Source organism: Microcebus murinus, chromosome X, assembly GCF_040939455.1.
Source record: "Microcebus murinus isolate Inina chromosome X, M.murinus_Inina_mat1.0, whole genome shotgun sequence".
Classification (NCBI taxonomy): domain Eukaryota; kingdom Metazoa; phylum Chordata; class Mammalia; order Primates; family Cheirogaleidae; genus Microcebus; species Microcebus murinus.
In genome coordinates, this window is record NC_134136.1 from 99,187,659 (window position 1) to 99,200,396 (window position 12,738).

Here is a 12,738-nt window from a genome sequence, read left to right on the forward strand (position 1 = left end):
GGGAAGACCTCCCGGAAGAGGTGCCTCCGGTTCAGAAGGGTCGTCAGCGGCGCGTAGGATCGGATTCTCGGCGTGGGCTCCCAGCCTCGGTCCGGTCCCCTTGCACCTCCGCTACCTTGCCGGGGGGGCGGGACCCAGGCCAGAAGACGCCGCGCTTGCCGGGCCGGGCAGAGTCCCAGGAGCTAGGGAAGGAGGGTCCGGAGTCGCGCCGCACCCACGCAGAAAGCAAGCCAGGCGGCGGCGGCGGCGGCCAATCAGCGGCGGGCGCGTGCAGCCGCGCGCCCCTCGCGCCCCTTGCGCCCCTCGCGCGCCGCGTACGTGCAGCGACCGGCCCCGCCCCTTTCGGGCGGAGCTTCGAGAAGCCGCGGGCAGCCGTCCGCCGGCAGGGAGCTGCTGCTGGTGCTGAGGCGGCTGCACCGGCGGCTCCGAGGCCGAGACAGAGGCGAGGGTGCGCGCCTGGCGAACGTGCCCGATCCGCTCGGCTCGGCTGCGCCATCCCTTGAGTCCGCCTAGGCGTCTTGACGGTTGTGTGCCCTGGCCCGGCGAGGATGCGGCTGTTCCGGTGGCTGCTGAAGCAGCCGGTGCCTAAGCAGATTGAACGCTACTCGCGTTTTTCGCCATCGCCGCTCTCCATCAAACAGTTCCTAGACTTTGGTGAGTGCGGGGCCACGGGCCCCTGGCGCCGGCCGCCGCCATCCGGTGGGTCACCACGGTTCTCAGCCTTGGGGCAAAGTGCGTCGGAACCGCGGGCAGGGCTAGGGGGTGCCCAGGGGTGTCTTGGGGCTCCGATTTCGGGGCGCAGGGGGCAGGGCCTGCCACCTTCACACCCAGCCCGGAGCTTACCCGGAGACACGGAAACCGCGTCTCATCACAGGACACTCATCGCCGGCGTGACTCCCCAAACCTGCCATCCTTCGCTTCAAACCTACTTGTCACAAACCTCACTGCCCTTAAAACTTCAGAACGAAATGTGGGTGGCTTTTTAATGTTTTTTATTATTAGATTTTGTTTGGTTGGGTAAGAGCTATTTAGAAACACCTTGAGGTTGAATACATTATGCAATGGCATTTTGTCCCTTTTCTGCTCTAAGGTGTTGCGGTGTGTCAAGAGTGGCAGGACTCGAACTGTTGTCATCAGGTTATGTTAAAGCGGTTAGAGACTTAGAGTACAAACGCCTCAGATGCTCTGGACGAGCAGACTTGTGGGCTCCTAGCGTCAGAGAAGGGTCTAATACAATTCTGGCCTTGGTGCCAACACCTTTCATTACTCCTCTCATTTGGGTGTCCCACCCACCTTCCTCCTGTCACATGAGCTGGTGGGTAGCTTCCATGGCTTGAGATGGAACGAAGAAGTCCCCGGCCCCTAACCTGCCTGAGGCCTAGCTGAGATGGGAATAGATTCCACCACCTTCTGTTAATTGGATCATGTTTCCCCAGAAAGTGAGAGCTGGTTGTGGAACACCTGAAAGTAAAACGAAAGTGTGCACCAAGGTATCAGAATGGAGCTCAGGATCGCTGAAGGAAAAAGAAATCCAGCAGCAAAGATATTCTGATCTCTCAAGGGAAAGTAATGGGGTGTCTGTTCATTTAATGACTTCTATGTAGATGTCAAGGGATGGTGTCAGTTGGGCATAAAAACTAAGGTGCAGAGTAGATAAAACATTTGGGGAAGACCTGATATTGGGGAAGACAACACCACATTTTTGTGGTGTCATCCATCCTTCAAAATAGCTAGGATAGAAAGAGAGGAGTAGGTTAAAGTTGAGACCAAATTAAAATTTTAGAAACCAATTTGCCAGAGAATGATAATGAAAGTCAAAGATCAGCGAGATATTGATTTTTGCATCTTAAAACTACACTCCCAAAAGCTTTTCGGTAGTTTTACTTTACCATCTCTGGCCACTTAAGAAGATTTTAGAGGTTTGAGTCAGTTCCTGACTTCAGAGTTTAGAAAATGTTGCTGTTGCCATAAATAGGCATGTTTTTCATCTCTAATTTATGGTTTAGGGAAGATTCTGAAGGTATCAACCATTCATTAGGGTAAACTGAGACAGGTTAATTTACAATAAAAGGAACAAAAGGAATCCAGACACTCCCAATTCCTTCCACCCTCAAAGTTTAAGTGATAGCTCTAATAGTGTGGCCAAAATTTTGATTAATTTATTTCTATAGCTGCTAGTGTCTACCTGCGTTAATAGGTATCTTGGTTGGCAAGGATGTTATTTGAGTAGGAAAACCACAGTGGGGGATAGTGTTATCGTGGAAAACCTGGGGCCAGTGTCTGGAAACAGATGTTCTAATTTTGGCTCTGCAACTAACTCATTTTCCTTGTTAATTAAATGTGTGGATTATATCAGGTGATCTCTAAAGCACAGCTCAAAACTATATGTTGTGATTTCAAAGGAAAAGGGGTGAGTTTTTTTAAAAGCAAATTACCAAATCTTTTGAAAGATATTTTCCATAAAATTCTTCTGACCTATTTTGGGAGAGGTCTAGGGTACTGAGAGCAGCATAATAATTTAAGTCTTTTCCTTATAAGGCAGCACATAGAAGAGCTATATATAATTGTAGTGGAATTTGCTAGAAATTCTACTACAAGACTAGTTTGTAACACCCAGAGATGAATCAGGTGGCAATCAGCCTATCTTTAATGACAGGACAACTAAAAGAAGAGAGCTGTCACACAAAGGCTATCCCTACTTCTGCTTTTCTCTTAGTTCTTGATAGCAGTTCTATTTTGGCAAGTAATGTGGGAATTTGAGAATTCAGAAAGGGTGTAGAGATGTTTTTAAGGTGAGGAGGGAGAGGAGTTAAGAGGCTTTATGCCCCTGTGTGATTGGAGGAAACTGCAGGAGAGGGCCAACTCAAATAATTAAAGGACCAGGTAGGGAGCAGATAGATGAATGAAGCCAGCCAGGTGGGATGGTGACAAACTCCTGGTATGTGGCTGGCTCCAGAAGGGGCAGCTGATTGGCACCAGTTTGGTATATTTTAAGAGCTCTTTGGTACAAAGAAAATGGATGGAGCACGTTGGCTCACAGGCTGCCAGTTTGTGAACTTTATGCTTTTTTTCCTGGGTACTTTACAAATGGGGCTTAAGTTTTGACTAGAGTAGCTAGACAGGGACTGGAGAAAGGATATGCAGAGAATTTTGTTTACAGTATGTCATAACCTTGTCGGAAGATAAATTATAGTTTCTGTGGCCACTGAATTAGCTTTCTTATGTGAACGTACCCCACATTAGTAAATAAGGAAATTATTTCCTATGTTGAAAAGTGAAGATGAAAACTGGTTGTTACATAAGAAACAGTGATTTTACTTTAAAGCAAGGATTCCCAACCTCAGCACTCTTGCCATTTTAGGCCAGATAATTGTGGTGGGAGCTATCCTGTGCATTTTGGGAGGTTTAACCACATCCCTGGCCTCTATCCACTATATGCCATTAATGCTTCCCCACACCAAGTTGTGACAACCAAACATGTCTCTAGGCATTGCCAAATGTCCCCTGGACTTCTCTTTGGTGAAAACTAGTTTGAAAGCATTTTAGATGAGTGGTTTTCAGGCCAGGGCCTCATACCCTGAATTTCTGTTGTAAATGGTCTTGGGGCAGGGGGTGAAGGGCATTGGTATTTTTAGGAGATCCCTAGACATCCTAAAGTGTAATCGGGGTTAAGAATCATTAATTACATGATTTTCTGTCTGATGTACTGTCCCCCTTTCATCTGTGTATAGTTTTTCTCTATGCCTTTTAAAATAGTAAGTTTCATAAACTCAATCTTTACTTGAAATATGGCCTGCAACACAGTGCCACAGTGTAGCAAGAATAACAAATGTTCTAAATGGATTATTATTTTATAATGGCAATAGGACATTCTAAAAGGGGAGAGTTTTGAAAATGAGATTTTCTTTAGGGCCTGAGCTCACAGTCACATGGTTCCAAATTCAAAAGGTGCCAAAGGACATAGAAAAGCCTCCTTCCTACTTCTGTCCACTAGTCTCCCCCCCCCCCTTTTTTTTTTTTTTGCAGAAGTGGCAGCTTATACCTTTGTCTGTACCTTGTTTTTTTTAAACTTAATACCTTAGAGAGCTTTCTATATCTGTACCTGCAGAACTTCCTTTTTCTTTTTTATGGCTTCTGAGAATTTGATTATATGAGTGTACCACAATTTATTAGCCAACCCCTTATTGATGACTAGTGGGTTGTTTCCAGTGTTTGCTATGACAACCAAGCCTACAGTGAATTATTGTGTGCATTGTGATTTCATGCATGTCTTACTGTGTATGTAGGACAGATTCCTAAACATGGGATTGTTACATTAGTGGGTATGTGCATTTGTAATTTTGATGACTGTTGTCAAATTGCTTTCCATAGAGGTTGTCTGTTTACTCCCTCTAGAGTAACTAGAAATTCCTGTGAATTCATATTTTCCTAAACTTTTACCATACTGCTGTCAAACTTTTGATAGGTGAAACAACGGTATCTAGATAGAATTTTTTTCTCCTTGAGTAAACATTTCTTTATTTTAGCGTTTTATTATGAAATTTTTAAAGTAAATTTTATTATGTATAATTAAGGTATACAATACAACATGATATTATAGGATACCTATAGATAATAAAAAGGTTACTGCAGCAAAGCGAATTAAGATATCCATCATCTTACATAGTTACCCATTTTTTTGTGGCAAGACCAGCTAAAATCTACTCATTTAGCATGAATTCCATGTACAATACGATTTTATTACCTGTAGTCCTCATGTTGTGCATTAGATCTCTAGACTTTAAACATATACAAAAGTAGAATAGTGTGATGAACTCCTGGGTTCATTACACAGATATCCATGTGCTATTTGTAGATAATTGTATATATGTGTGGTCTGTTAGATTTTCTTATCAAAGTCATGCTTGTTTGAGAAAGCTAATATTTTTCTTTTTCTATGCTAATACCAATTTATCTTGTGAATGATCTATTCCTTAAAGATTTGGTAGAACCTCCATATGAAAACTTTTAAGCCCAGTGTATTTGGGGGAATATTGCCCTTTGACAACTTTCTCTATTCTGTGGCATTGATCTGCATAGATTTTCTGTCTCTTCTGGAGTCCATTTTGATATATTTTTCTAGAAAATTATCCTAGTCATTGAGGCTTTGAAGTCAATTTGGATAGCTGAGATGGTAGTCTCCTAACAGTTTTAATTTTCCTTGTGGCTGTTTCACTTTTATTTCTTTTGTATTTGTCCCTCTCCCCCTTCTTAATTAGATTAGTTGATGGTTTATTTGGTTGGATTTATTTATTAGTTTTATGACTTGTTTTCTAGTTTATTAATGTATGCTTTTACTTTATTAATTCACTCTAATCTCCTCAGGTTTATTTTGTTATTCTTTTTTCTTTTCGTTAATGGGATAATTTTTTTGTCTTGTTTGTTTTAGTATTTAAGGCTATAGTTATTCCTCTGAGCGCTGCTTTAGCAGCTGATGTGTGTGTGTATTTGATCACCTCCCCCCTCCCCAGCTCTTCTGCATCTTCAGATTTTTATTCTTCTATGAACTAAGAGTTGAGGGAGTTTACAGATTTCCAGTGGAGGTTCATTCTATAATTTTATTTATGGTTAGTTTTGCTGCATTATGATCAGAGAATGTTGTCTGAATTATTTTCTAATTTATTGATGTTTACTTTGTAGCCTGATATATAGTCATTTCCTGTGAATGTTTCTCGGGCAACAAAAAGAAGGTTGTGCTCTCTTCTCAGGTTACAGAGTTTGATATATCAGATCTATCATATTATTAATATGTTATTTAGGTTTTCTATAACCTTTTTAAATCCACTTTATTTGTCATGGATCAAACATGAGGGAAATTAAAGTCTCATGATAATATGATTCTGTTTCTCCCTATCTCTCCTACAGTTTTTGCTTTATGACTATTAATGTTGTGTTTGATGCTTATTAACTGCCATGTCCTCACTGTGAGACATATCCTTTAGCATTACAAAGTGCTGCCCTTTTACTAATTGAATGCTTTTTGTCCTGGATTCATCCTTATTTGACATTGAGCTCTAGTTGCCTATTTTCTTGTTTACATATCCTTGTATAGCATTGGTATCCTTTTATTTTCAGTCTTTCTGAATTACTTTGCTTTAAATGTCTCTAAATGTAGTGTGAAGCTGGATTTTGCTTTGTGAATCAATTATTTTCTTTTATGTAGTAAGTTTAATCTATTTATACTTACTGATATGACAGATCTGCCATCTGTAATGCTAAACATCTGTAATTTTCTTTCCCTTTGTTTTTAATACCTTATTTTTTCTGTGTTGTATATTTTCTTTGCTTTGTTTTACCACCTTTATTTCTGTCTTTCTTCCTTTCTGCCTCTCTTTCTTTCCTTTATTCCTTTCTCACTCTGTCACCCAGGCTGGAGTGCAGTGGTGGTGACCACAGCTCGCTGAAACCTTGAACTCCTGGGCACAACCTGCGGGGAGTTAGCTATGCTCCCAGGAAAATCACGTCCCTTTGGCAGGGGTCATCGCAAGGGATATGGAAATAATAGAAATGGAAAATAGGGAATATAGAAATAAAAGAAGACACAGAGATGAAAGTATAGTTTTAAAAGATGGGGGAGTCACGGGGTCCTCCAGCATTCCCATGAGGTGTGAGGCCACAAATGAAGTCCAGCATCAGTATTTATTGGTACAGCAATTAGTTGCCAGGGGTAACAGATTTACATTATAACAGGTAGTTCGTTTAGGTTTAAAGTCTCCCCAAAAGCTTCTAGAAATCCCTTAATTCTGTCTACATGAGCAATTGGTTACAAAATCTTTTTAAGATAAACTTTTAAGTCATAAGATAAAATTATCACTTAGCAGAAAGGCTAAACAGAAATAATTTTTTGTTGATTGAGACAAGTAGTCAGGAGTGAAGCAGGAACTGTCCTTTAGGCCAGTTGTTTCTAGCTGCAGGTGTCTATTGGGCAGGCATTCTTTGATCAGTTCTCAACCTGTGACCATATACCAAGCCTTGTCCTACAGAGGTGTCAGACACAAGAAGCCTTCAGGTCTGAGACAGTGTCTCCATGCAAATCATAACTGACTGGTGAGATGCCCTCTTGAGGTGAAGCAGCTTTTGATCTGGGAACTAACACGTTCACATATTCCTTCAGGGCAAAGCCCTGCAAAACTCCTGAAATCTTTTATTTCTCTATAGGGCAACACAAACGATCCTCCTGCTTCAGCCTCCTGAGTAGCTAGGACTACAGCTGCACAACACCATGCCTGGCTTAATTTTTCTGTTTTTTTGTAGAGATAGGGTCTTGCTATGTTGCCCAGGCTGGTCTTGAACTCCTGGCCTCAAGCAATCCTCCTCCTCCCACCTCCCAAAGTACTGGGATTACAGGCTTGAGCTACAGTGCCTGCCCATATGTCTTTTAATAAGTAATGAGGTTTGAATTTTTGGTTCAGTGATTATGTTCATAATTATTACTTTATTTTTTAGACCTTTGTCCAGTATAGTTCACCACTTGTCAGCCACATGAGCCTTTTGAGTACTTTTGAGCAATGTTGTGACTAAGAAACTGAATGGATTTAATTTAAATTTAAACATACTTGATTCAATTAACTTTTAAGTATGTTTAGGACAACTTGGATATGTGAATCTGCCTTATCAACTGTAAATTTTATGAAATATAATTACAGATTAATTATTTCTGACAGAAATTTAGCTTCTGAATTGAGATGTGCTGGAAGTATCAAATACACACTGGAATTCAAGGACCTAATATAAAAAATAGTAAAATATCTCAATATATTTTATATTGATTACATGTTTAAATGATAATTTTTGGATATATTAGGTTAAATACAATATTTAATTTTTTATTTTTGTAGATTTAGAGGGTAAAAGTGCAGTTTTGTTACATGGATGTGGTTAAATAAAATATTAAAAATGTCATCAGTTTCTTTTTATGTTAATGTGGCTACTTGGAAACTTTTAAATTGTATATGTGGCTCATATATTTCTATTGGACTATGTGGCTTCAGATAGTATATGTTATTTCTTTATTGAAAACAATGGAGATATCACATTTTAATGTTCAGAATAAACATTTATTGAATTCATTTCTTGGTATAACTTTTACATGTCTTTTTTTCTGTAAACCTCTCTGGATTTTTGGACCAATTTATAGTCTTTGAATGGCAGTTAATGTTATGGTGGCTGCTTACTATATTTTCACAAATTTGAATTTTGTCTTTCCCTTAAATAGTTGCTATGAATTAAAAGGTCTCTTAGGGATATAAGAAAAGGAGAACTTGGACTATTATGACATAAATTAAAGATAGAACCTTCTGAATGTTGAATGAGTTGGTAGGAAATGATTCACTTTTTCATTTGAACTTGCTTTTCATCTATCAGTTGTGCCCTATCCACTTTTGGTTCCCTCATTAAACACTTTTATCTCCTCCCTGCAGACTTACTTCCCATTTATTTCCCAGTTACTTTTTCACAGCTGCACTTGTATTCAAGGTATTTTGCTCCTGCCTCCCTTTCTTTGATTTCATCCTCAATTGTCTGTTTCCCAAGGGTGGGTGCTCACCTCTTCTTTGTAACCTCTTGCAGCTTCCTCAGCTCAGTTTGCAGTGCACAGGGTGGGTGCTCCATAAATGGCCATTACTGACGCCATGCCTGACTCCATATTGAGGTTATTAAACATTATGTCACCTTAGTCACTTGTTATATAAGTTTAAGCTTCCATAATGTCCCCACATTTAAATATAGCCTCTCCCAAATGAAACCACCAGAAAGCAGGTTGTCTGACAACCGTGCCTTGTCACAGAACCTTGTATTTTGATTTCTGCCATAATCACACTGGCTCTGTGAACCTCTGGGCTTTTAGCCCTTAGAAGGCAGCAGCCAGTTTCTCCACTCTTACTATTCTTGAGATTTAAGGGCCCAGCCACCTTTTGTTTTCCTTTAGAAAGTATTTTAAGACTCTGATACACACTGAGAAATTTGACTTTGGTTCTTTCTAAATGACTCTTTGCAAAGTCCTGGTTTTTTAAGGTTTAAAAAGTCATTTTGCTCCTTGAAGCCTGATTACCACTGAGAACAGTGATTTTGTTCCTGGAGAATATGAAAAGGTTTTTTGAAGAAAATCGTGTTAGGAACAGAGGAAAACAATCTTGAGTGTGTTTTGTACCTTTTCATATGTACATGACAGACCTTTTCTGTAAGAGGTAAAATTTTTCTGCTGTGAGGTGTTGCCAAGAATTAGACCAACCTGTCTAGAGACAGGAGCCAACTATTCAAAATTAAAGGGGAAAAGAACAGTTTAGTTCAGGGTAAAGATACCTAACCTGGCTTATTGCATCTGGGTCAGTATTTAAATTTAAGGAAAGAATTGGCCTTTAAGATCTTGTAGGGCTGGGTTTTAACACAGCCTGACTTATCAGGCTCTGGGGTAGCTCTCAGGCACCAAAGTCATAGCTCTGGCTTTGTTGTCTTTGTAGCGCTTGAGAATATTTTGTATACTTTTGAAGTGGAGACATAGCATTTGCTGCCCTATTGATGGTTGGGTGGTTTCCTCCTATCAAGCATTTGGGTAATTGATCACACTGTTGGCAAGATTTGGAAAACCTTGGTTTTATTACTGGATGGAATCAAAAAATATCACTTCTTTTCCTTTATATTATAATGGGCACTCAATTGTTTTACTTCCTGGGATAATCTGATTTCAGGGTTGGGCAAATTCTTTTATCTCAGGATATCCCTGGTCTAAGATAGAATGTCAAACTAACTATAGCCTGAGGGCTGGCTATCTGGGTTTTTTTTTTCTAATTAACAGACTTTATTTTTAAGAGTACAGTCAGCCTTCTGTTAAATAGGCCGGTTCTATATCCCTGGATTTAACCAACTGTGGATCAAAAATATTCAGGAAAAAAAATTCCACAAAGTTCCAAAAAGCAAATCTTGAATTTGCCTTGTGCCAAGTACTACATTGAATTCACACGAATGAAGTGGTGTGTAGGGATTATATTAGGTATTATAACTAATCTAGAGATGATTTAAAGTATATGGGAACATGTATTAATACATAGGTTATATGCAAATACTATGCCATTTTATGTAAGGGACTTGAGTATCCATGGGTTTTGGTATCTGAGGGCTGTCCTAGAACCAATGCCCCATAGATACCAAGGGCCAACTGTAGTTTTAGGTTCACAGCAAAATTGAACAGGAGTTCCCATATATCCCCCACCCCACCCCCAAACACAGCTTCTGCCACCATCAACATCCTGCACCGGTGAGGGGCATTTATTATAACTGATGAACCAACATTGACCCATCATAGTATACATTAGGGCTCATTCTTTGGGTTGTATACTCTGTGGATTTTGACAACTCCTGTTTTTGTAAATAAAGTTTTACTGGAATACACCATGCTCATTCATTACATACTGTCTGTGGCTTCTGTCCCTCCACAACAGCAGAGTTGAGTAGTTACCACAAAGCCAAAAATGTTTACTGTCTGGTCCTATACAGAAAGTTTGTCTACCTGTGGTCTAAGATAATTCAGCTCCCTGTTTAAAGAACTGAGGAGCGATTGCTTGTAATTTGCATTTAAGTGGTAAAACTCTCTTTCTTCTGTATGCTAGTAACACTAAACCTTGGCTATCTGGAGTGTGCCTTTTGGGGTAGCTAAGACTTTTCCAAGGAATCAGGTGGTTTATCTGTAGGGTATCTGCCTCTCAGTAGAATTACCATGTGAAAGGCTTTGAGGCACTTTATAGGTTTAATTTACAGGATTGTCCGCAAAGTTAAGTGTACCAGTTTCTCCATAGCCCTGCCAAAATGAGGTTTTATGATTTTAATTGTATAATAAATAGCATAGGAAACAAAAGGTTTTTTTCCCCTGCTTGGGTTTATTTGTCTGCATTTTGTTGTGTGTAAAGTGTCCTTGACCAGTTAGTAACTGAGATCTGGAGTTTTCATTGTATGAATTCCTTGTGTAATTTGGCATAGTAAGCTATTGTGCTGTGTGAGTATTTCCTCATTGTGTTCCCTTCTTTGGCAAATTAATCATCAAAATATAGAATTAAAGACATGTGGAAAGAATCGCTATATTACCTGGAATTCATTTTTTGTGATAGTCCTTCCAGCTTTTGCCCATATATTTACATATGTTAACACTGTATGTTGGTTTCCTTTTTATTAGTGCACAGTCTGAGTTTTCATGTACTCAATATCACCTATATCATTTACAGTGCTTTTATCACGGTCAGATTTATTACCTATAGCAGTTTGTAAATTGTTATTAAATATCTCTGGAATTTATTGCCATTTCTGATGAGACTTTTGTAGCTAACTCACTTTGTCCTGTTCTGCTGTCCAGTTGCACAACAATTATTAATACCTCAAATCTTGCTCTGTTGCTGTTTCTGTTTTATATACTAAGCTCACAGCATAGTCGAAGTTTATATTTGTGGATTCTATTCAATGGGACAACTTCTGATTTTTAACTAAATACCACATGTTTACTTTTGCCTTATAATTTATATTGAAATTTGGTGAGGTCACTTCCTTATTTATTACCTTCGATTTAAAAATCTCTTCTTGCCTACTTATTCTTTTTGATAAATTAGTCATTGTTCACATTGACTAGCACATTATCAAAAATATGCTAAGGTGACTGTGGGTGGGTTACCTGGTGTTCCTAGGCCTTCCATTTTTGTTACGTAAACTGGCATTGAAACTAGCATTGAAGTATCTCCAGTTAGCCCACCTCACTTTTATGGGAGGGAGGACTACTTTACCTCCATACTTCCCTTTGTGGCAGTGCTGGGTTTGATTGTAACCCATGGGGGTGTCCTTAATATCCCTCAAGGAGATATGCTCATGGTCATTGTCTCAATTGTGAGATTGTACCTTCTGCCATAAGGAATCGCACAAAATTATAGTAAACTATTACATTTACAGAGGTCAATATTTATATTCCCTCTAATTGAATACTTGGGGTTCTAACTCAGTGGTATGTTATTTTCCCTAAGAGTCACCCAAGCGGTCATGATTTTATATTCATTTTTAGGCTTGATCTATGATTCGACTTGACCTGTTTGAGTTGTACCAGTGTTGCTTTCTCTCTTACTAGGGCAATGGAGGTCAGTATATAATAGTCTCACTGTTGAGAATAAATTATCATCTCTCTAAATTTTCCCACTGCGTGCATTGTCGGCCAGAAAACAATAGGGCCCTTTGAAATTTGTAACATACATATTTTCCCCCAACAATTGTTATATTTTCCCTCAACAATTGTTATATTTTCATAGGCCAGAGCATACTCAGGCTTCTATCTCCAAATCTTGGATCTGTTTTAGTAGAGTACAATGTTTCCTTAAGCTTGGTAGCATATATTTCTTAATACCTGACTGTGGACTTTGTATAAGTGTGGTTAATTTCTCCTCCTAATTCTGCAGTTAAATAGAAAGTGGTCATTGTTATAGTACTGTTTTCATATTGATCATGTAATGTGCTTATGTGAGCACTTTAATAAACTCTTCTGGGAGGAAGCTGCTTGCCTCACAGTGAATGTCCCATTCTCTAGAAACCGCCCTTCGTGGCCAGGGTACTGCTGCTTTGGTTAGTGTTCTTTACATATTCTCTATCATGTCATCTCTGGCATACATGCTCACATTCCTGCTGCTTTGACCTTAGTTTGGCTTCAGTGAAGCTATTCAAAAAGAAAATTAAAAT

At 39.5% G+C, this 12,738-nt stretch overlaps 1 protein-coding gene across 1 annotated transcript in view; it reads left to right on the forward strand.

The window, feature by feature from the left end:
* The first annotated feature begins 335 nt into the window (after window positions 1-335).
* The window catches only part of PDK3 (pyruvate dehydrogenase kinase 3), a 74,930-nt gene continuing 62,527 nt past the window's right edge, over window positions 336-12,738 (forward strand). Inside the window, exon 1 of the mRNA XM_012784586.2 lies at window positions 336-654. Coding sequence (XP_012640040.1) covers window positions 549-654 — 106 coding nt within the window. The 5' untranslated portion in view covers window positions 336-548. The remainder of the gene's footprint in view (window positions 655-12,738) is intronic.